At 42.8% G+C, this 25,014-nt stretch overlaps 1 protein-coding gene across 2 annotated transcripts in view; it reads right to left on the bottom strand.

Moving 5' to 3' along the window:
• ADGRG2 (adhesion G protein-coupled receptor G2) overlaps nucleotides 1–25,014 on the bottom strand; it is a 231,688-nt gene that overhangs the window by 162,956 nt on the left and 43,718 nt on the right. For both annotated transcript variants that reach the window (XM_073565881.1, XM_073565882.1), the window contains exons 2-3: nucleotides 23,895–24,013; nucleotides 14,442–15,038 (exon numbers count right to left, since the gene is read on the bottom strand). In XM_073565881.1, coding sequence (XP_073421982.1) covers nucleotides 14,442–15,038; nucleotides 23,895–24,012 — 715 coding nt within the window. In that variant the 5' untranslated portion in view covers nucleotide 24,013. The remainder of the gene's footprint in view (nucleotides 1–14,441; nucleotides 15,039–23,894; nucleotides 24,014–25,014) is intronic.

Below are 25,014 nucleotides of genomic sequence, written 5' to 3'. Positions count from 1 at the left end.
GTTTTTTTCATAAAAAATGGTGCTGTAATCTTGTGCAAAAAGCACTTTATATGGTTAGATGGTACCTGCTCATGTAGTCATAGGGGTGTTTTTCATTGGGTTCAGTCACGGTTGTTGCTGCCCACGTAATTTGAATGATGCTCCCGGGGTTGAGTTAACGTCACTCAAATCCGTTTTGAAAATCCTGTGCTTGCGCAGTGTCAATCATGGGGCCGCGCATGTGATTTGAGTGATGTCAGCACATGATTACAGAACCGTTTTTAATGAAATTGTCATGCTGTTCTGTCTGTACCTGATTGTCGGCGTGACAATGCATGTCTTTGCTTTAAAGGGGTTGTCCGGGCTTTTCACATAATCTCAGTGCATATCTAGGCTGCAGAATGCTGACAATAAGTAATTTACCTTCTGTGACCAGTTTGCAGGGTTTGCTAGATATCATCTCTTGCTTGTAAGAAAAATGTCCCGGGAGGTGTGTTCTGGCATTGAAATGAGAACTCGTCATTTCCTCCTCACTAGTTTCACTTTCCATAGATCAGTGTTCAGTGTGTGTCTGGGGGAGGAGCAGCTGGGTGGTCCTGCTCTCTGCACTGAGGCTGCTAGAGGGGAAGGATTTGTTACTGTGTGAGGAGGGCTAGGCTTGTTCATGTGGTCGGGGAGGGCCTGTTGCTATGGAGGGTGGGGTTGTTGCTATAGAGGGCAGGTTTTAATAGAGTAGGAGGAAACGACCAGTTCTCATTTCAATGCCAGAACACCCCCCCGGCCGTTTTTCTTACAAGCAAGAGCTGATATCTAGCAAACCCTGCAAACTGGCCACAGAAGGTAAATTACTTATTGTCAGCATTCTGCAGCCCAGATATGCACTGAGATTATGTGAAAAGCCCGGACAAACCCCTTTAACCTTTACTCCTTTCCCCCTAATTGAGCTGGGATACTGCTGGCTGTTACCTGTATGGAGCCTGCTCAGTTCCCGGCTCTGCTGCGTAGCCGTGCATTTGTTGCTAGGTCTTTGCTCTGCTGCTTGACCATTCGCATGTGCGATCCCTGGTTGCCGCTGTGGAAGCTGTCCGTGGGTTGTAAGGTCATTTGCAGCTGGTGCATGACTTTCCACGTGTGTCTAGGCTTGCAGCCGATGCCAGGTGCTCTAAGCCGCAGTTCCTGCACTGACTCTGCTGCAATGGCTTCTGTGTGTGCTTAAGGCGTGCGCGGCCACACCTCCCCTGCTTTTATCAGGGCTAGTGTGTGTACTTGAAATGCTGTCCCCAGCCAATTGCTGAGGGGCAGGTCCTTTATAAACTTCCCCTTCCCTGCTGGGCGGGGCCAGAGCAACTCACAAAGCTCCTGAACTTTGCCATGTGTGTTTTGTGTCTGTGTCCCTGGACCTCTCCTGTCTCTCTTTTGGTACCCAGGTCCTTGCCTTGGTTCCTGCTTTGTCCTGTTCCTACGCCCTGCACTGGAGGCCGTATATTCAGGCCTGAATCCTTGATCCTGTACCTGTCCTGTACCTGACCCTGTCTGAACTGTGTATGCTGTTATGTTTCTGGAATCCCTCTGTGTTTGGAGCCTCACACCCAGTGACTCTGAGTATCTTGTAACCAGTGTTACTGCTGAGCATCTACTACCCTAAGCTCTGACTACCATCCGGTGCTAGCTCCATGCAGGCCCAGCAATCCTGCGGTTCTAGCACCAATTGCACTTGAGTTCCTTCCTAGGTCCGATGCCCAGAGCCTGACGACCACACTCTGGAACCGGATGACCGCTGCCTGGAGCTTGATGACTGCATTGGTGCCTGTAGGTCGTGTTGGATGTCCGGAACCGAACAACTCCTGTCTGATGTCTGCTGGTGACTCTGATGTCCTGATGTCCAGCCTGTGTCCTGATGTCCTATCCTGACGTCCTCATGTACCCTTATGTCCTGCCTGTGTCCTGATGCCCCGCCTATGTGTGCCTTGGTGATCCGTTGGTGCCTTGGGGTCCACTGGGTGGTACCCTTCTGGGAGGTGTGGAATTGGGAGCCTGGCATAATCCTGTTTCGTCTATGTACTGTGTGACTTTTCTTTAGTAAACTTTACGCTCTTTATACCTGAAGATGTGCGGTGTCATCAAGTCCTACGTGTCCTTGCCCACATGCTCAGCTGCCACAGTTCGGGTAGCCTCGGGCCCCCCTCTGTGGTATAGAGGGTCCATATTGTGTCCCCGGGGGAGGGGCCTGCTGGGCCGCGTCAGCGGCCGCAGTCGTGACAGAAATAAAATGTTAGTGATGCACATCACATCTCTAGCAACGCATTGGGGGGCAGTTTACATGCTACAAAGGAAATGATGGGTTCCCTTTTAAGGTTTTGTTTTTTTCAGCAATGGTGGATAGAACTAGTTAATTTAGCTATGTAAATATCGTCATTGCTGTAAGCATGGGACATAACTTCATGCAGTGTTAAGACATGGAAATAACTTACGCCTCAGGAGTGCTAATACTCATTACTATAAATATATGTAATTTCGTTTCACAATATATAATGATGATTTCACATCAGTTTAATATTTGGATATAAATTTTCCAAGTAAATATATTTCTAGGTTGCAAGGTCATGAGACAGCTCACTGATGTGCCCATCATGAGATGTTTCGTGTGTGGCACCTTGGTAATGAGACACCTTTTCTGACCCAGCTGATATTATTTTTCACTATGTGGCAGGATTGCTTTCTAGTTACTGATAGATTTCAGCTGGTGTCATGAATTTCCACGCCTTTTTGCAACTCTCTTTGTTCATATGTAACAATTTTTCCCTGTGTCATTTCACAATATTAGACATAAAACATCATTTATGTACATCTATGGTTTGATTTATTTTCCTGTGTGGTTTTGATGGGTTATTACCGACATCTGGTGTCAATAGAACCTTTATAAATATATTTACTTGGAAAATTAGTGACGTGTCCAATACTTATTTCACCCACTGTATTACTGTACTTATTGGGGAAAAAGTGCAAAATAGATACCCAAATGAGACATCATCGGGGGACAAAGGCTGCGGTCACTGCTGGAGCCTGTGTAGCCACATTGAAATGAAGCATCATCAGTGACCGCCGTTTCAAGGGCTGGGCTAGTCCCTGCTCTACAAGCATGCGACGGTTGTCAGTTGCGGATTGTATGCTCAGTAAGAGCTCCATTGTCGCTGCAGCCACCACTAGGGGAAGTTTAGGAGTTTATTAAATGCGTATTTCCTATTCATTTCAGATGGAGTTATATAAATCATATTCAGAGCTCTGACATCAGTATCTAATATTTACCTAGATATTAATCATCAGAGAATTTAGAATTTAACCCCTTAGTGACCACCAATGCATCTTTTACTGACCTCACATATCAGAATATTAGACAACAGCATCCCCCGACGGGTGAAAATACAGCAGCTGTCCACTATACACTATAGCTGACACCTTGTTGTATCAGCCTTGATTCGTTTTGGCACGAACCATGGCTTTTTAACCTTTTCAATGATGCTGGCAATAGTGACAACGGCATCTAATTGGTTAACAGAGTGTGGTTCCCCCTCTTTAACCCTATGGGCACCCTGAGGTCATGATCGTGTGGTCCTGATGTCTGCCATGGCAATTCATAGCCAAATAATGGCCTTAGAGTCAGCCGGCTACAGTGGCCTGTTCAGAAGTTATCAGCAGTTAGATGGTAAAATACACTTTTTCATTCCTCTTATGCCACTTTACATTAATTCCTGAAAAGCACCTGAAGGGTTAAGAAACTACCTGAAAGCAATTTTGAATCTGTTGAGGGGTGCCGTTTTAAAATGGTATCACTTTTTGGGGTTTCCAATAAATAGGTCCCCCAACGTCACTTCAAAACTGAATAGGTCCCTAAAAAAATAGGTTTTGTAAATTTCCTTGAAAAAACTAAAAATTGCTGCTACAATTGTTAAACCTTCTAAAATGCGAAAAAAATTAAACAACATTTTACAAATGATGCTGATGTAAAGCAGACATGAGGGAAATGTTATTTACTATTGTTTGTGTGGTATGACTATCTGGATTAGGCCGGGGTCACACTTGCGTGTGCAATGCGAGAAACTCGTGCGAGTCTCTCGCATCAATATCCGGCACTGCCGCTGGCACTCGTGACCAGAGTGTGCGGCTGCATGTAATTCTATGCAGCCGCCCACTTCGGTCCCAGCACTCAGTGCCGGATATTGATGCAAGAGACTCACACGAGTTTCTCGCATTGCACACGGCAAGTCAGACCCTGACCTTAAAGGGATATTTTTTTGAAATTATGGTAAAATTTCTAATATTTTTAGAAATAACAGCGAAACATATTAGCCTAAATTTACCATTATCATAAAGTACCATGTGTCACAAAAAAAAAATTCTCAAAATCAATGGAATATGTTGCAGTGTTCCAGAGTTATTACCAGATAAAGTGACAATGGTCAGATTTAAAAAAATTGGTTTGGCCACTAAGGGGTTAAAAATGGTGCTGATGTAAAGCACACACGAGGTAAATGTTATTTAATGATTATTTTATGTGGAATGACTGTCTGGATTAAAGGAATAATCATTCCAAGTTTGAAAATTGCTAATTTGTAGAATATTTTTACAAATTTCTGATATTTTATAAATAAGCGCTGAAAATATTGACATAAATTTGCCAATAACATAAAGTACAATGTATCACAAAAAAAACAATCTGAAAATCAATTAAATCTGATGAAGTGTTCTAGAGTTATCACAAAGTGACACTGGTCAGATTTGAAATCTTTGGCTCTGTCATTAAAGGGTTAAAACGAAAAATAAAACAAAGAAAATCAGTACACTTTTAAAGTGACCCTCCCCACTGGCAATAAAAGTATCTTTTTCTCCTGTACCCTCATCTTACCTGTTGTTCTCTGTTTGTCTCCTGCTGCCTCCCTCCCTCAGATGGCCAACATAATGACATGGCGAGTGAAGGGGTACACAAAAACTAAACTAGCATCATCTGTCTTTCCTATCCCACAGCACAGTAAAAGTAGGGTAGGCATGGACTGAGGCTATGTTCACACGTTGTGTTTTTTTCTGCAGGCAATACCTGCTCTCTTGGCAGTAGAGAATCTGCCTATGAAAAAACAGGATTTGCTGTGTTTTTTTCTGCGGTTTTCAGGATCCCAAAGTTCAGCTTTGCTTCCAACACAGAAGCATGATCAATGCAAAGTATTGGGTCACCAATGCAAGATGTATGTGAAACCATAAAACCATTTTGGAAAAAAAGGCAATTTGATCACATTATTTAGCGGAAAAAGATTTTTATATCTGAAAAATAGTGACTATTCTAAACATAAAAGTTAAAATGAGCTCATGAAAAAAATCCACAACTGCAAATGTAAAAGCAGCAAGGGGAGTTGAATTGGTCGGGAATAGTTTACCTAAGAAATTGGCAGTGCACAGAGTTAGTAGGGCACAGTTTACTTTCACACTTTGGTCAGCCCTTGAGTTGGTCAGGTATTGTTCAATTTCACATCTTTGTCAGCCATGTTATGGCTGATTTTTTATTGTCTGTATGTCTGGCTTGAAAAAGGCCTATTAAGGCCGAAATGTCACAACATCTACCTCATTTTTCTACTTTTGCCATAAAAATGGAATAAAAGCTATGTTTTAACCCTATGAGAATCCTCTGGTGCTTCGGATCTTTTTGAAATTGTGTTGTCACACTGCTACAATGTAGGTAGGTGCAGGCTCCACTAAATGGCAGTAGAGTGGAAACAGGGCTGCACCTAAACAGAGCTGGCCTACAGCGCAGCAGTGAGGCTACCACAGGTGGCACAGTTGTGACGGAAGGCTGACAAGTAAACTGGTACCAGGGGCACCTTTCCTGGCCCTAACACTAGGGGACACCCTAAGTCGCCCTGTTCCCTGGGATACCTCAGATGGCGAGGACGCCGGGCCTCCGCCCTAGCCCTGTCTCCTAGCTTCAGCCCTGCGTCTGTCCCCTTCCCCCCACCCGGGGAAGAGAGGGGCTACTGTGCACCGAAGTACACAAACCTGACAGACAGGGGAACAAGACAAGGGTAAAAGAAAATTCCACTAACAAATAATACTCTCACAAACCACAGAGGTATACAAAAGGGTGTGAAGGACAGGGGAAGAAAATAAAGCAGGATGGGATGAGGAATTTCCAAGCATATAAGCCAAGCACCAGTCGCACAATAAATTCCTCCTGCACTCCAAACACCAGCTTCTCCTTCTCCAGATCTATGTAGCAAGTGCTAACTCAGACAAGGATCTGGCCAGCAGACAGGCCCGGATTGGTAATATACCCAACTGGGCCGCTGTCATGTGGGCCGTGGGCCCAATCATATCTGGCCGCTGGCCGCTTGACAGCTGATGCGGCCACTGGCACTCCATTCTCGCCCTAGCATGAGACCTCCCCCCCACGCACTCCATCCTCGCCCCCCCACGGACTCCATCCACGCCCCCCCCACACACTCCATCCACGCCCTAGCATGAGACCCCCCCCCGCAGCCACTCACAGCGTCGCTTGCCTGCTCTCTTCTCTGTACACAGGACCTTTGATGAGGTCACAGGAGGGGAGGAGTCAGGGGTCACATGATCAGGAGCCTTTGTCCAGACCCCTGATCATGTGACCCCCTGACTCCGCCCCTCCTGTGACCTCATCACAGGTCCTGTGCGCACAGCCCTGCCTCTTGGTGTCTGCAGGACTCAGCTGTGCTGGTTGTCATAGTGCTGGATGAGGGAAGTATGTGTGGGGTCAGGAGGGGTTTACAGGATAGATGTAGCAGAGCTGTGTGTGTACGAGGTGTACGTAGAGGAGCCGTGTGTGTACGAGCGAGGTGTACGGAGCGGAGCCGTGTGTGTACGAGGTGTACGGAGCGGAAACAGATGTGTACGAGGTGTACGGAGTGGAGTCGCATGTGTGTACGAGGTGTATGGAGCGGAGCCGCGTGTGTACAAGGTGTACGGAGCAGAGCCGCGTGTGTACGAGGTGTACGGAGAGGAGCCGCGTGTGTACGAGGTGTACGGAGCCGTGTGTGTACGGGGTGTACGGAATGGAGCCGAGTGTACGAGGTGTACGGAGCGGAGCCGGAGGTGTATGGAGAGGAGCCGCGTGTGTACGGAGCGGAGCCGCGCCGTGCGTTTACGAGGTGTACGGAGCGGAGCCGCACGCGTACGAGGTGTACGGACCGGAGCCGCGCGTGTACGAGGTGTACGGACCGGAGCCGCGTGTGTACGGAGTGGAGCCATATGTGTACGGGATGAACGGAGCGGAGCCAAGTGTGTACGAAGCATACAAAGCGTGCTTTTCCCACGGACACATGAGTACACGGCAGAGCCCCGAGGAGCATTTTAAAACTCGCACATGACGTTCCACCTGAAGTGATGTGCTGGAAGCTGACCGGAAATTAGATAATTTCATGAGGAGATTGTGACGGAACTAGGAATGCTTCAGATCCATCATCATGTCCTCCTCCGACAGTGCAGACAGCAGGATCGCCTTGGAATCGGGATGCCGACCATGTGAGCGGATCATGATATGTCCTGCATCGGGAGGCTCAGGTGGGCATTACAATGGGAGCTGGGCTGCTATAGTATCTTTATAGAATATTTCTTTATTTCTTTCTCTCTGTTTCTTTCTTTCTCTGTTCTTTCTCATTCTCTGTTCTGTCTTTCCCTCATTTTCTTTCTCTCTCTCTGTTCTTTCTTTCCCTCTCTAATCTTTCTTTTTTCTTTCTCTCTCTCTGTTCTTTCTTTCCCCTCTTTCTTTTTCTTTCCTCTCTTTCGGTCTGTTCTTTCTTTTATTTACTTCTTTCTTTCTCTCTCTGTCTCTCTCTCTGTTCTTTCTTTCTCTCTCGCTCTCCTTTCTTTCTCTCTCTGTTTTCTTTTTTCTCTCTCTCTCTGTTTTCTCTCTTCCTTAGTGCCAGTCAGTGTGCCCATAATGCCAGCCACTGTGCCCTCAGTACCAGTCAGTGTGATCAGCACTGCTAAATGGGTGCGACTAGTTGTGAAATGGGTGTGACCGGGGTGTGGCCTAAAATTTGCAGCGGAGCGCAGTAGCGCGCCGCGGTCTTTGTTCCTCTTTCCCTTCTTCAAAAGTTGGGAGGTATGATAGCAGTTCTGCCAGGAATTCTGTCATCGTGCATACAAAAGGGGACAGAGCTTTGGGAGGAGTACTGTACCTAAAAGCAATAAATAGGACTGAGCTGAAATACTGGGCACAGCTGTGACTACATGTTATATAGTCGTGTTAATCTCTTACTTCTTATAACCTACAAGTGTACAAAAATATTATATAGTCACCATGTGACTAGTGGGCCTGTGTAACTTCAAATGCCAGGGCTGAATTTTAGTCCCAGTCCGGCCCTGCCAGCAGACCTAGCTTTTATAGGAGAGGAGTGGTTAACCAAGCACAGCTGTTAGCAGGGATTTCCATATGGCAGATTAACACCTGTCCTGCTGAAAGAAAACAAACACCCTTAATATGCCGGAGAAGTGCTTCTTCTCAGCGGCAAAGCAGGAGCTGTCAGACGCTGCGGTCTTCCAGCTCTGTTCTGTTGCGGTAACCCCGTGACATGTGTTGTCTTGTACCTTGTTGGGGGTCACTACGAGTCTGCACAGAGCGGCCACTGGTGTATGAGGATTCTGTCAGCCAACGTTTACTTTGTACACATCACTAATTTAATTAAACTGTACTAATCCTAACTGCCATGGTCAGGGGAGGAACCCAAGACATTATGGTTTATACTGGGGAAAAAAATCACAAAAATAAATGGGTTTCATATACTGCTCTACCTGCTTTTCTCAATAAAAACTTAGCTAAACCTGATACTTGCTTTTTGCTGAATTTTTGCACTTACTCATTTCTTACTATGGGTATAAAAATGCTGAAAGAAGTGACCTATTCTACTGAATATGCGTCTGTATTCATAACATCACATAATGTTACTTTACCAAATTGTACCTAAATCCCTCAGAGGCCTTTTTTTGTCTGCTTTGCCAGTCAAGAATATTTGAGTCAGTTTTGGTTTTAATTAGCAGAGTTTGAAATGATATCATCATTGTGGTTTTAGTATGCGGTCTGTTGACCTCAACCCAGAAATGTACCATTCAATAGCATTCCTGAACGTTTGTAAGGTATGATTACATCAGACAAGAAAAAATAACAGCACCTAAAGATGGATTGTACAAAATTTACTTAAGAGTGTGACTTACATTGCCCAAAATCTACACTTATTTTAATGGTAAGAGTACTGATGATAATAAATGTATAAGTATACTCTGATCATGGGGAATAGATTGATGCAGATGTAGCATTCATTTTACCTTCTCTTCCTGGGATGTAAGTTATGAGAGTAAGGTTAAAGGGGTATTCCTGGGAGATAAATCATTTTTGTATTGTTCCTGCCCTCATAAACTATAAAGATGAGATGAACAGTGCAGTTATATGATCTTTATATCCCTTATAATTCCGTGTGACAGGAGCTGCTCCTCACTGCTCCCCCCTCCCATATGGGCCATTACATCATACACCAGTGTGCAGCTCCACACTGTAAGGAGCAGCCATCCTGAGAAAAGGGGGTGCAGTTACACCCCGTTTTCTGCAGAGACACAGCTATTATCAGGAGACTGGCTGATAACAGCGGTGAGCCACACACTGCTGTAATGTCGAAGACGAGGGGTGAGCAGTGCACTAATAAGCAGCTTCTTTCATACCAGCCCCCTGATAATGGCTCCCTGTTCGCAGTCTGAGGTGATCATAAAACTGTATCACAAAACTGCATTGGGCATCTCATCTTTAGGCCAGTTTCAGACGTCAGTGTCTCCGGTACGTGTAGTGACAGTTTTCTCACGTACTGGAGACACTGACACATGTAGACACATTCTAATGAATGTGTCTATGCAGATGTCAGCGTGTTTTCACGGACCGTGTGTCCGTGTGCAAAACACGCTGACATGTCCGTTTTTTTTGCAACAGCATGGATCACACGGACCCATACAAGTCAATGGGTCCATGTAAACACGTACCGCACACGGATGCTGTCCGTGTGCGTTTTTAAAAGTCAAAGGGTTAACATTGAAACAAATTTTTCCAATACACGGACAGCATACGGACAGCACACGGATGGTACACACGGACATACGGATAGCACACGGATGGCCTACGTATCCACACGGACACAAGGACACGGATAGCTCCAGTACCGTTTTTTCCGGTACCGGAATTATCTAGACGTGTGAAACTGCCCTTTTAGTGTGTGAGGCCAGGGACAGTCCAATTTTTCGTAATCTCCCCGGAGTATCCCTTTAAATTCCCACAATGAGTTTTGACACTGCGAAAAAACAAAACAAAACAGTGTCTACAGTTCCAATAAATACAGAAGTGGTGACGTGTTTCTGTTATACGTTTCCTCTGATTGTTCCACTACTGGTTTTGGCTTATTAATACTGATGTAAAAAACTGACCAATACTGAACGTGTGAACGTGGCCTAAACTGTTCTGTTTTTTTTTTTTTTTTTTTAAGTCTGCTGATTTTACCCATTGAATTGCATTAGATGTTGAAAATTTTCAGGTAAAAAATTGCATATACTGTGGAAACACTAAAAATGAATGTACCCTGCTCGAGAAGAAATACTTGGCACTCATAAAGGTGTATTCAAGAACTTATTTCTTGAATGTAAAAATTCCAGAAAAATAAGAGACGTTTCGGTCGATACCTGACCTTCATCAGTCATCTGGATAGAGGAGACCTGTGTGAGGGTCTGCAATGTCCACCACTGAGACTGGAAGAGCTTCCATATTGTTTTAACCCTGGGCTACGTTCCTCAGTTAGTACAACCACACCCATTAGTAATGAAAATGGGGTATAAATAGCTTCTAACAAAATCATTTTATTATAGACATGATGAAGGTCTACAGGGCCAAAACGCATTGTGTCTGTAGTACGTTTTTATTGTCTTTTATAAAGTTTTTTATTTGCTGTACATAGCAAATAAAATATCATCTGATTCAACATCAGAGATACTTGGTTCTTTGGCTATATAACCCTCTTAATCCAAATTGGGTTAAGAATCCTGTGAAGGAAGCGCCCTGAAACATCCTTATGTACCAAAATGAAAGAGATTTCAGAAACCGCATGCACATTTTGCTTATTTTTTCCTTGCAGATTTTAAGCAGTTTCCAATCTGCAGCATGTCAAAGCCTGGGATATGTGCACAAGGTAAGTATTTGCTGCAGGTCACTTTGATTCCTTTTTTTCCTATGCGCTTTTCACCATTCATTGGAATTAATGAAAATGCTACAAACACGGTAAAGAACTGACATGATGCAATGAATGGAAGCAGCCGGCGCATGCTCAGTAACTAGCGGTGACATCACAGAGCCTGTGCGCGCTGTTTCCATTCATTCCCCAGTAGTATACAGTAAGAGCGGTTGCATTAGCAGCGCTCCGCCTGTAAACTGATTAACCCCTGAGATGGATTTACACCATGGGACGTGTCTGAGCGCTGGACAGGTATAGATATTGTTGTTTTATTAATTTACAATTTTTTACAGGAGAACGATGGAGTCGATATGGAATTAGGAGTATAATAAAGTTTTAAACACTGTGTGCGGTGTATTCTTTCATTAAAATACTTTGTTCTTATTGTGTGTGTGTTTATTTAACCCTTTAATAACTCTTGGATTAGTAATGGAGAGGTGTCTTATTGACACCTCTCCATTACTAATCCGGGCTTAATGTCACCTTACAATAGAAAGGTGACATTAACCCCTTATGACCCCACTTGCCACCCCTACAGGGCAAGTGGGAAGAACCCTACAAAGCTCCAGAATAGGCGCATCTAATAGATGCGCCTTTTCTGGGCAGCTGTGGGCTGCTGTTTTTAGGCCGGGAGGGGCCAAGATCAATGGCCCCATACCAGCTTGAGAATAGCATCCCCAGCTGTGAGTTTTGCCGGGTTGGTTCGCAAACAGAGGGGGAACTCAATTCAGGTTTTCATTCATTCTTTCTCTCCTGCTCGCCGTTGCCGGCACAAACACGCTAAAGAACTGACATGCTGCAATGAATGGAAGCAGCCGGCGCATGCTCAGTAACTAGCGGTGACGTCACAGAGCCTGTGCGCGCTGCTTCCATTCATTCCCCAGTAGTTTACAGTCAGAGCGGTTGCATTAGCAGCGCTCCGCCTGTAAACTGATTAACCCCCCGAGATGGATTTACACCATGGGACATGTCTGAGCGCTGGACAGGTATAGATATTGTTGTTTTATTAATTTACAATTTTTTACAGGAGAACGATGGAGTGGATATGGAATTAGAAATATAATAAAGTTTTAAACACTGTGTGTGGTGTATTCTTTCATTAAAATACTTTGTTCTTATTGTGTGTGTTTATTTAACCCTTGAATAACTCTAGGATTAGTAATGGAGAGGTGTCTTATTGACACCTCTCCATTACTAATCCGGGCTTAATGTCACCTTACAATAGAAAGGTGACATTAACCCCTTTTGACCCCACTTGCCACCCCTACAGGGCAAGTGGGAAGAACCCTACAAAGCTCCAGAATAGGCACATCTAATAGATGCGCCTTTTCTGGGCAGCTGTGGGCTGCTGTTTTTAGGCCAGGAGGGGCCAAGATCAATGGCCCCATACCAGCCTGAGAATAGCATACCCAGCTGTGAGTTTTGCCGGTTTGGTTCGCAAACAGAGGGGGAACTCAATTCAGGTTTTCATTCATTCTTTCTCTACTGCTCGCCGTTGCCGGCACAGCAGGAGAAAAGAATGACAGTGGCGTTCAGCACCAGCTGCCGGGGAACAATGCTTACTGTAGCGCTTCTTCCCCAGTGGCCATCCGTATACACGATCCTGATGCGGCACACGGTTGCCACACGGATGTACCACGTATCCACACGAACACACGGACACGCATAGCTCCGGTACCGGAATTATCTGGACGTGTGAGACTGCCCTAATACAAAGTTGCTAATATTTTTGCATGTTGTTCTAATTGCTTGTAATTTTCAGTTTGGTGTGACGTTACTTATTTTATGTATGTGCGACATTTCCAACTTTGACAATAATGTCTAGTCAAAGGTGAGACCAAAACCACGTCTTTATAAGAGAAAAAGAGATTATTCTGCTTCTCAGTTGTATATCACATTCATTTCGGTCCATGCACCGATATTTATTAGCTTAGCACACATTATACTGATCCTTTCCACCAACCGAAAATCAGTGGCAAAATAACACTTGTTTATAAATATGTTATGTCATCTTTTTATATAAAGCCATTCTTAGTGGTTTGAGGAAAGGGACTAGAGTTATGCCCACAATTTCCTCAAAAAGTAGCAGAAAAATCCAATGAAGCTACATTCCCAAGATGAGCTTTTGGTGAATTGTTGATGATGCAGAATTTCTGCACCTATTTTAAGTAAATTAGGTAATTTGTTTTTTTTGATTGTTCTTTAGAGTGCGTTTTTATCACATTTTTGATCGTGCATTTTTGTCATGTTTTAAATAAAGCTGCTTTGATTTTGATACTTCCAGGTGTTTGGCTTTGATAAAACTTTACTGATATAGTCATCTGTGGATTAAATGCGTTTTTGATGCGTTTCCGCAGTGGAAACATATGTGCATTTTTTACCTGTGGACTTTCAGCACCTAATGTAAATCTATGGGGAAAATGTGCACATAAAATGCAGTGTACCCGCCAGAGAAACTGATATATTACGGATTTGAAACAAACACCGCAGGCCAATTAATGCTGAGTGAATAAGAAAGCACAGTGGGCACGAGATTCCTATGACTCCCAACCAGTTTCCTGGCACTGTAAGACGATTTCAATGCAGTGAAAATATGCAGCGTCAAAAATTGTGATCACAGACTTAGGCTCTGCTGATTTGTTTTGACTGATGTAATGAAAAAAATTCATGAGTTTATGCTAATTTGTTACGAGTCAGAAAACAAACAAACGGTATTTACATGCAGCCACAATGATAATGCTGATACAATGATTTACGACAGTGTCGATGGAAGTGCAGCTGCTGGGAGAAAATGAAGTTCACGTCACCTCCTTCCAGTGATTGGTGCAGTACCAGTGCACAGTGAGCGGCGCTGTAATCATGCTCATCGCTGACATTCTGCTATATGATACCTGTTAGCACACTATATCATCCCATATTCTATCAGAATCAATAGAATATGGGATACATAGTGCTCGTGTTATACATAACATGCAAAAAAAAATTGGAAATGTGAAAAATACCCTGCAAGTTTGATGATTTTTATTTTTTTTTCTTGTTTGTGAAGCTAGGGCTTTCAATATTAACCGATATCTGTAAATTATTTGTTCTGCTCTACAACAAAATTGTAAAAAATCAGTGGAATTTATAATATCGTCATCTTGGGATGTCAGGAAATAAATGAAGAGCAGATGTGAAGAGACTTACCGCAGTGCAGAGAGGAGTCTTGCTGCATTACGCTTGGGCTGTAGATCCAGTCATCTTTATTCCACTTTATAACATTCCCGTCAGTGCACTTCTGGAAATAGGAAGTTTGTGCTGTGTTCCACATCCTGAACATATAGATCTCTCCAATCAACCTAACCGACACAGAGGAATTTAATTCTTGAAAGGTCGAGGAGCCAAGGACGACATTGCCGCCTCCAATGAGTTTGGTTATATTCTCCAGTTTCTGTTTCTCTTTTAGAGTACCATCAAGATAAAATCCCATGTATTCATCTTTGCTATCCCATGTAATGCAGAGCTCGTACCAAGTATGCAGGTTTAGTTTTTCAAACACATTTATCTGTGTGCCAAACATCCATATTTTCAAGCTACTGCTGTCGCCAAGAACGCCAATTTCATAGGCATTGATGGAAGATGTGCTTAGTTTGTATGTGAAAGCAGTCCAAGGTTCAGAAGAAGCGAGTTTTATATAGGTGCACACAGTAAACTTTCTCAGATCAGGAACAGATTTACTTAAAGTCATGATATCCACAGATGATCCACTGAAGACGGCTTTGTATTCAAATTTAGCAGCAAAAGCTGAAAAAAAAAGTATGAAGTAGTAAAGATAACGTATCATATTGTACATGAAAATGACACCTGTCAAATCGTGTACTATGGTGGATCTTTAGATTTCACAATATAACCTGCACACATATTCTAGGGACCTTTCATTAAGATTTTATACATCAAACTACCGGTAATGGCATTTAAGTACATGCACTTTCATGGTAATTAAGTTCATACCTTAAAGAAGTTGTCCAAGTAGCCATCATACCCCCCGCTGTGCCCCGATAAAATAATAAAGCCTATACTCATCTTCTGTGCCGGCACTGTTCCCACAGTGTCAGCACTCGCTCTCTCTGGGGCATTGTGCGGTGCTGTGACACGTGACGCCGATGCCCAATCAGCGCTGTCATCGATGTCCCAACCTTCGGACAAATCGAAAATGAACAGAAAGTCCAGGATCGGCTGCAGCCTGAATTTCTTCTTCATGATCAATTTGTCCAAAGGCAGGGACAGTGACACCAGCACTGACTGGGCACCAGAGTCACGTGTCACAACACTGCACGAGAGCCCCGGGGACTGCAAGTGCCTACACTGCGGGAACGGTGCTGTCACGGGAGGTGCGTATAGGCTTTATTGGAGGAAAACCTCTTTTAATACCTCTTTTCCTTCTGCTTGTAATAATACTGGTGTATTCTAATGTGACAAAAGGGCCTTTGGGCATCCTCAGACCCAGTTGTTAGGTACAAATGTTATTTTTATACTGTCTATAGCTACAGCTTTAAAAATCTGCTGTACACATTGAAAGAAACCTGGGACTCAAACAGCACTCTTGTGGAACATCTTATTCAACTTCTTGATCTAACCGTGGCTTGACGATAAAAATTCTGACAATTAGAAATAGTAGTTAATACACTATTAGACCACATCTTGCATATCAGGTACATAAAACTGGACTATTACATTAAAATGATTATTGCTTTAAAATTGCACTATTGTATACAATTGTATTATATCATTAAAAGAGCAAAGTATTATGTAAAAAGAATACTTTGATGACTCTAGATAACTTAAAGAGGGCTCTCATAAGGTGACATAACTTTTCAAAATGTGGCGCTTCGGGAAATCCCACACCCGGCACTGCCAGAAAGCAGTTACTGTAACTTTCCTGTGGTAAACAGCAGCAGCAGCCAAACATTTCCCCGTAGGGCTCAGTCAAGCAAATGGCAGTCTTTGTATTACAGCGGCTACCAGTTTTGACTCCCTGAAAGGGATCTCAGATCTATGTCTAGTCTTAACAAGACAACCTCTTGAATCCCTTCCCAACCATTTGATTTTCCGTTTTTTCTTTTGCTCTTTCGTTTTATAGCTGGGCGTGGTTTATCGTGGGATAAGTTGCAATTTGAAAGACACCATCTGTTTTACCATGCAATGTAGTGTCAAACTGGAGAAAAATTCCAATTGCAAAAAAACCTGCAATTCCGAAATTGTTTTCTTGGATTTTATTTTCACTGTGTTCATTATATGGCAAAAATGACCTCACAATATGATTCTCCACAGCAGTACGATTATACAGCATAATATTTTTTTCTGTGGCAGTGAAAAAAAATTCAAAAGTACATTAAGAAAAGTTAACTTGGGTCGCTAGATTTCAAGACCCGTCACATTTTCATTATTTGGTCAATGAAGCTGTGTGAGTACTAGTCTTTTGCCAGAGAAGCTGAAATTTTTATCAATACCATTTTAGGGTAGCTAGGACGTATTGATCAGTTATTATTGCATTTTTTGCTGTGTTGCAGCTACCAAAAAATGCAATTTTGCCATCAAAGTTATACTTTGATAAATTGAACTTTTTAAGACGTGTCACTGTTTTTAAAACATTTCCTTAATTTTAATGATGGAAATGGCAGATTTTTTGATCTTTTATATATTTTTTATTTTTCGTATTTATTTTTTTAATTTTCACTGTGTTAATTAGTTCACTTAGGGGACTTGCAACTGCCAATAATTATTTGTACTATACAATACAATACCACGGTATTGTTATGTATAGCCAAAAAAATCATGGACTCCTATGAAATCCAGCCACAGTTTTCAGAAGACGCCCAGCTGTGATACAACCCTTAGGAACTCTATGATCCCGTGGCTGGGGTGGTGATTGGACAAGTACAATGGTACTCCCCCAGGCAGCGCACTGTAAGTGACGCTATCAGAGATTCACAGCGGCATTTTATAGGATAGCAGCCTATGGATAGGCCCTCAATATTTTCTGACAAGACAATCCCTTTAATGATCTGTGAGTGGCAAATGCATCTTCAAGCAATGAATAATGGGAAACATTACATTTTCTTCTAGTTTACACTATTCTAAAGACTCTTTTTGGTAATTTATAATACAATAATTAAAGAAACATCAGTCAATGGGAGCTGCTGCAATACCTGAACACTGTCACATAATCTTATAGAGTATTTTAACATTTTATGTAATCACAAAAAGGTTACAGTAAGTTGTACATGGCAAAAATCTACATAATGTTGTTTTATGTGAACTGATGTAATCTACAAAATGCATGCCATAAGTGTAAATTGACAGCTAGGTTTTACAGAGCCCTATAGAAATTCCTTCAGCTTAAATCAAAGAATCATTCATTCATTCTCCTTCCCAGATCTCGAAATGGAAATTGTAGACCGGGACATTTATTTTAATTTGCCGTAGCTGGATCCAAAAGCCACATAGTAATTGAGCGCTATAATTTCCTTTAAAAAATGTGATGCCTGGACTTCATCCAACTGATGACAAATTCCAATTAAACAAATAGAATTTTTTTTTTTTCGTAAATATATTCATAAAAATCTAAACTAAGTAAAGCATAGTATCTAGTAAGCTTGTAGACTCTTAAAGATAGCCTCTCAGCACAATTTTGCAAGTTAAAGTAAAGACATGGCCATAATGGGGCTAATATGCAGATTCAATTGATACCGTTGATGAAGAAATCTGCTTTGTGAATCTTCTTTGTGTAGTTTTCTGCTAATTGGATTTTGGTGCGCAGGGGCGGGACTGTAAAATGTGTCTTCTCCTCCTATTGCCTTCGATATTTGAAAGACATATCACTGCTTTTTCAATGACTTGCCTCCTGCTTGAAATTTTGCCATGTCTTTACTTTAACTCGCTGTGCTGACAGGTTCTCTTTTTACAGCTCTGGTTAATGCAGGAACATGCAGCTGGCAAAGGACTAGTATCATATACCAGGGGAGAGAGACTATGTACTGTTATACTGTAATGTATTATATGCTTCACAATTCCAAAGATTTTATATTTCAGTAATTTTTCTACTTTTACAATTGGTATATTGATGAAAAAAATATAATCAGTGCCTGTTGGTTCAAGCACTACAAACTACACTAATGGGTAAAATGGGCCACTCCTGACTCAACACCGTGTAAGAATAGCAATTCAGCACCATTTACGTCTATGTCTCGTCTTTCTAGGCATAAGTGAGAAAGGTAGAGGACAGATCCTCATCAATTAGACATAGCTCATCTAAATGCCATCAATGCCTCGTGTTCTGCCCTCTTAATAGGGCAAATAATGTTCTGTATTTTGTGCTGGGTTAATTATAGCACCATCTATTGGTGGCTGAATTTATAGCAGTGCTTTCTGATAGCATTATATAGTCTGTGCCTTTAACATAAGCAATGCACTGTGGGATTGAAGCAATGCTTTGTGGGAACAAACAAGTGTATTCTGGGATGAAGAAGGGCCATTTTGCTTCTGTGGATCTCATAGGATGCACATGTTATTTTGTCCTCCTGTGTAACCTTTGTTTTTCCTGCAACTTCTCTATTTGAGTCACTACCCAGTTAAAGCATATCTGGTGAGAGTCAGTGTTTTCTTGCAATGCAGTGATTCAGAGAGGTGTTATTTACTGTCTAGCAGCCAAGAGATGTCATTAACCCTTTAGTTGCCAGTACTCAGTAAATGTAATCATAAACTAATGTATTCCTATGTAATGTTTGCATCTCAATGTACACTTCTGTGATTGTGTTAGCTGTGATCATCTGCCCAATACTTATGCATGTTATTTGTATTCCTTGTAGTTTTACCGTGCATGTTCTATACTCTTCACAAATAAACAAGTTAGACTACAGAGAAAAGTCTGCTTATTTTGGAAGACAGAGCTGTGGTTTATACTGTATGCTGGATTGCACATCGTGTCAGCGTGCCTGAAGGCAGAATAGTAAAACAGATGCCAGACGCCTGCGATAGTGAATTCAGGCTGTAAGGGACCGCTATCACCCAGACTGCTCCGCATACGGGTACTACAGCAGCCGCCATACAGCCGCAGGAGACAAGTCCAGGGCTCAGTAAAGGACCGCCGGTCGCACGCGGTGATTGCATAGACTGTAAGGGACCGCTAACACCCACACTGCTCCGCATACGGGTATCACAGCAGCCGCCATACAGCCGCAGAACGCTACCGCCTGCCAAGAAGTGCTACATCTTCCCCGCCACGTGGAAGCTGCCATACATAGACTGGTTCCCACCAATATACTAAGCAGTGCTCAGCTAAACGCACAATGTCTCGGAAAAGCACATCCTCACACAAAACAAGGTCACGAGCAAGCTCCAGCAGGTCGTCCTTAGCAGAGTTAGCTGCTGTCGCTCGCGCCGAGGCCAAGGCAGCCAAAGCGAGATCCTCCTTCGCCGAATGAGAGATGCATCTAAAGCTGAGACAGGCAGATCAAGATGCAGAAACCGCCCGTTTGCAGGCAGTGAGAGAGACGAAAGCCGCATGTCTGCAGGCAGAGAGAGAGGCAGAAGCTGCACGCCTGAAAGCCAAAACTGCACGTTTGCAGGCAGAGAGAGAAGCGGAAACTGCACTTTTGCAAGCAGAGCTAGAAAGACTTGCGGCAGACAAAGAGACAGCAGCCGCAATAGCTAAAGCAGAGTATTTGGAAGCTATGAAAGATCCTGATTATGAAAGACGCAGCAACATTCTCAGACTAGATCTAGAGCAGCAGCAAGATCCAGCGCAACGCGTCACAGAGTACATTCCAGTGTAGATGACAGCCCTGGCGCAGCATATCGATCAGCCCATGCCGATTACCAGCAATCCAAACCTGAGCTTCACTACCAAAGGCGAGGAGACGTCCAGCACAGAGATGTACCTGGACCTTCAATTTACCACACTCTTCTCACATGGGAGGTGCTTGGGAGAGGATGATAGGAATAGCATGCAGAATCTTAGACTCTATCTTCTTGTAAGAAGGTAGCACAAGACTCACACACAAAGGTTTGACTACATTCTTGGCAGAAGTTTCGGCCATCATAAATGCCAGACCATTGACTGCACTCTCCAGTGATGCTGAAGATCCAACCATTCTCACTCCCGCCATGTTACTCACTCAGAAAACCGACACTCCTAGCGCTCCACTGGGAGAATTCAGCAACAAGGACCTCTACAGACGTCAATGGAGACAAGTTCAAAGTCTCTCCAATACTTTCTGGGACAGATGGAGAAAGCAATACCTCTCCACCTTACAGCCTAGGAAGAAGTGGCAGATCGACAAGCCGAACATCAAACCCGGTGATATTGTGCTCATGAAGGACAGTCAGTCACATCGAAATGAGCGGCCTCTGGGCCTCATCACCAAGGTGTTTCCAAGCAAAGATGAGAAGGTGTGCAAGGTCGAGGTCAAAGTGTGGAAGGCTGGGGAGAGTAAGCTATTCCTCAGACCAGTTGCGGAGCTAATTCTATTGCTTTCGCCTAAAGAGCGGGGAGTGTTCTGCCCTCTTAATAGGGCAAATAATGTTTTGTATTTTGTGCTGGGTTAATTATAGCACCATCTAGTGGTGGCTGAATTTATAGCAGTTTTTTTATAGCATTATATAGTCTGTGCCTTTAACAGAAGCAATGCACTGTAGGATTGAAGCAATGCTTTGTGGGAATGAAGCAGTGTATTCTGGGATGAAGAAGGGCCATTTTGCTTCTGTGGATCTCATAGGATGCACATGTTATTTTGTCCTCCTGTGTAAGGCTGGTTTCACACTTGCGTTTTTTGCGCTGTTTTTTTTCGCAAAAAAAGCATGCGTTTTTTCCTATTCTTAACATGGGTGCACATACACATGCGTTTGTACACGTTTGTATGTGCATGCATTTTTTGTAGTGTGCGCTCGGGCGCACAAAATGCACTCTGTTGCATTTTTTGAGCATCCGACTTGCCCCCAAAAAACGCATGCGCACGCAATGCGGTTTTTTTCACCCAACCACCCATTAAAGTCTATGGGTGCACTGACATGCGCATGGTAATGCGCACGTCAGCGCAAAAAACGCGCACAAAACCGTAAAAAATGCATGATGCGCTTTTTATGTGCGGATGTGCTTTTTATGTGCGTTTGCACTGCGCACGGAGCGCAGAGCAAAAAAACGAAAGTGTGAAAGTAGCCTAACCTTTGTTTTTCTTGCAACTTCTCTACTTGAGTCACTACCCGGCTAAAGCATATCTGGTGAGAGTCGTGTTTTCTTGCAATGCAGTGATTCAGAGAGGTGTTTTTTACTGTCTAGCAGCCAAGAGATGTCATTAACCCTTTAGTTGCCAGTTCTCAGTAAATGTAATCATAAACTAATGTACTCCTATGTAATGTTTGCATCTCAATGTACACTTCTGTGATTGTGTTAGCAGTGATCATCTGCCCAATACTTATGCATGTTATTTGTATTCCTTGTAGTTTTACCGCTTATGTTCTATACTCTTCACAAATAAACAAGTTAGACTACAGAGAACAGTCTGCTTATTTTGGAAGACAGACCTGTGGTTTATGCTGTATGCTGGATTGCACATCGTGTCAGCGTGCCTGCAGGCAGAATACCTTGGGTTGCATCACCCTTTAAGATATGGTCTAGATTATAACTCCCTCCGGTACCATGAATGTCTCTCAGCAAACATTCATTTTACTTGAATTCCCATATGGTAACTGAGCCTGATCTTATGGGAACCTAAGGAAGGAAAGAGCTGTTTTCTCCTAATCTTAGATAACCTCTTTAATTTACCACTCCTCTTCCATCCCACTTAATTTTGACAGAGGTCACACAAACGTGTGTTACGCATGCCTAAACTGGCCCTTCAGCTAGTGATCTATTGTTAGTTAAGATGTAGGAAATGTCTCCTGAAACCCTATATTACATAAAGTTTGTGCATTTAAAGGGTAAATTCTTGAGCATTCTTACATGGGTAAAATTTTAAAGTGCTTATAAAGACAAGCAACTTTGCAATTTACCTGTTATTAAAATTCCTCTTAATAATGGCGCCAATGTTTATTTTATTTTTTATGGCTTGTTGCCTAGGTTGTTGGTCACCACTGCACTCTAGCTGTGGTGGCCAAATATGTCCAGTGCTTACCAGTTTATTCCAGTAGAGCTTCTGTGCACTGCATTGAACCAGGTGGGATAGCTGGAGTGCACTATTTGCGTCCACTCCTGGTCAGTTTAAAGAGAACCTATCATCAGTATTTTATTCCAACCTGATTGCATGTATATAAAGGCGCTTTCAGGCTTAGTAAATCCTTACCTTTCTTGAGCATACAGTATCCATTTTGCTGTTTTAGAGAAAGCCATAGTGAGCTGCAAGTGCATTGGGGTGAGCACTGCACTTACAGATATCCTACTTCTCTGCCTTTTTCCTGCCTGCCTCCTGAGTTTGAATGACAGGCCACTGAATCATAAGCAGGCAGTCAGAGAAATGAGGCAGGCAGCGGGCGGGGACTAGGGAGAGAGGCAGGAGAGCTGCAAGTGCATTGGCCAGCCCAATGCACTTGCAGCTCATTAGCATGCAATTTCAAATATGGATTTCTCTAAAACAAGAAAGGTAAAGATTCAATCATCATTAATGCGCCTCTATATGTGTGCCATTAATTTTGGTTAAAAAATCCTGATGACAGGTTCATTTTCATTGCTTCTGTCCTCCTCCAATGCTGCCTCATATAGCAGTATCAGGAATGCACAGTGGGTCCAAACTTATCAATCAAGTAGGAGTAAGTACGAAGTTCGGAGGCTGGGGAGCGGTGCACTCCAAAAAAGATGTTGGGGACAAACCCTTTAAAAACCAGATGCTGCACACAGGTGCAGTCACTGCATATTCAGAAAAGATATGTTTAGTCATTCTATGTGCGTTGTACGGTATTTCCACACCCACAATAATTCAAGCTATACACTAAAAGAAGCCACATTCCTTTGTTAGTCACATACTGTATTTTGAAATATCCTTTTTATTGTCAGCTGATGTGACATATCACTAGTGTCACGCTTATCCTTATTTCTACTTTAGTGTCAGAAACCACACCTTACCAGCACAAACAGGTGTACACTTCTAGGTAGGTGACAGGTTAAGAGAAAAGAGGATTTTCTGGACCTGAATTTTGAATTAGTCGCTTACATTCAACGTTTAGAAAAATGTTAACCTCACCAAGTTTTTAAAGTGAGTTGTGACGCAAGCACAGCCATGCATGTCTTAAGTGGCTCTCCCTCTGATAAAAGCTTAATTGAAAGACTGGACAAAGTTCAAAAAGATATTGATTACGTGCAGCGCCGCACCTAAACGCCTCTATTTGCCCCTTCAGTCTAGCACACTTACATTCTTTACATGGGTGTACACAGAAAAACTCATATTTCTCTTTTTTACACACAGATTTATACTATTCCATGGAAAGTAAATACATTTACCCTACAAAAAAACCTAACCAGAATCAATTGAGATGTGATGAGGGTGCTGCTTGCCGTCTCCTAATGTAAATGATTATATTGACCTTTTTCTTGTTATTCCGAGAATTATTTATTTCCTGAAGGCAATTAAAATGAGAGACCGTCCTGTCTAGAGAGCTCGAGCTTCTTACCTATTTCTGGGATAGTCAGAACGCACATCAATATACATATTGGCTGAAAATGCTTTAATTTCACAGGACGATGTTTTGTTTTGCCACTTGATGAACTCAGGAAACCATAGAGCAACATCCTGAAAAACACAAAACAGTATTCAGAACATCTGGCTGAAGAAGAAAAATAACATTTTAGGTATATTCACATTTAAAGGTGTTATTCACTACTAGGCAACCATTATTGATGGGTCCAGGGAAGATAAGAAAGAAAGAAAATAATTACAATTGATACTCACCTCCCAGACCTGGTGCCACTCCTCCATAGCAAACTGTGTGACGTCCAGTGGTCTTTTATCAACCTCCGGGTTTAGCGTCACATAAATGCTGCAGCCAATCAGTGGCCAGTGATCAACTGCAGCAATCAAATCTGCAATCCACACAAGTATGCTAAGATAAATATCAGGCGGGGGCATTACAGGAACACTGCAGCCAATCAGCAATGGCTGACTGTCGGCATCAGTCACATGGCGCCACCGCCTGATGTCGATCCCAGGAGACCAGTGGGGGATGCAGCACTAAATACAGAGAAGCGGAGCAAGTCCTGGAGTAGAGTATACATTTTATTCAACTCCATGAACCCATTAATAACTGTCCAATATGAAACCTGGAGCTAAAAAACAAACAAATGTAACAGGACTGCTACACTCCTTTATGACAATGATCCCTTAATCCCTTAGTTATTGCAGCCAGAAAATTAGTGCTTTACCATTCTGACTTATATTCTTCCCCGGAAGAAGGCTAAACGCCGAAACATGCGTTGGGGCTGGCATCATCACCCACAGGAGGGCAAGCTTATTTCCGCACTACAGGTACAAATTGTATAGCACCGGTGTCTTGTTTCTATATGGAATTTTATGTCTAAGTGACACTCTCTTCAGGACTATTTGGTGTTTTAGGAGTGATTATTGGGATTGTAGGATATGTGTGGCCTCTTATTGTGGGTAATGTGGGTTGTGGTGCCCTAAATTTTGGGTTTCTCACTTTTTAACCTCGTATGTATGTCTTTGATATTTAATAAAGATTGTTATATTTTTGTGACTTTGGGTTCATTTGTTTTTTCGTTCGGATTTATTTAACT

The sequence above is a fragment of the Dendrobates tinctorius genome, unplaced genomic scaffold (genome assembly GCF_039654945.1).
Source record: "Dendrobates tinctorius isolate UK_male_01 unplaced genomic scaffold, ASM3965494v1 ptg000016l, whole genome shotgun sequence".
Lineage (NCBI taxonomy): Eukaryota > Metazoa > Chordata > Amphibia > Anura > Dendrobatidae > Dendrobates > Dendrobates tinctorius.
Note: the sequence above shows the minus strand (reverse complement) of the source record. Positions and strands in the feature narration are given on the sequence as shown.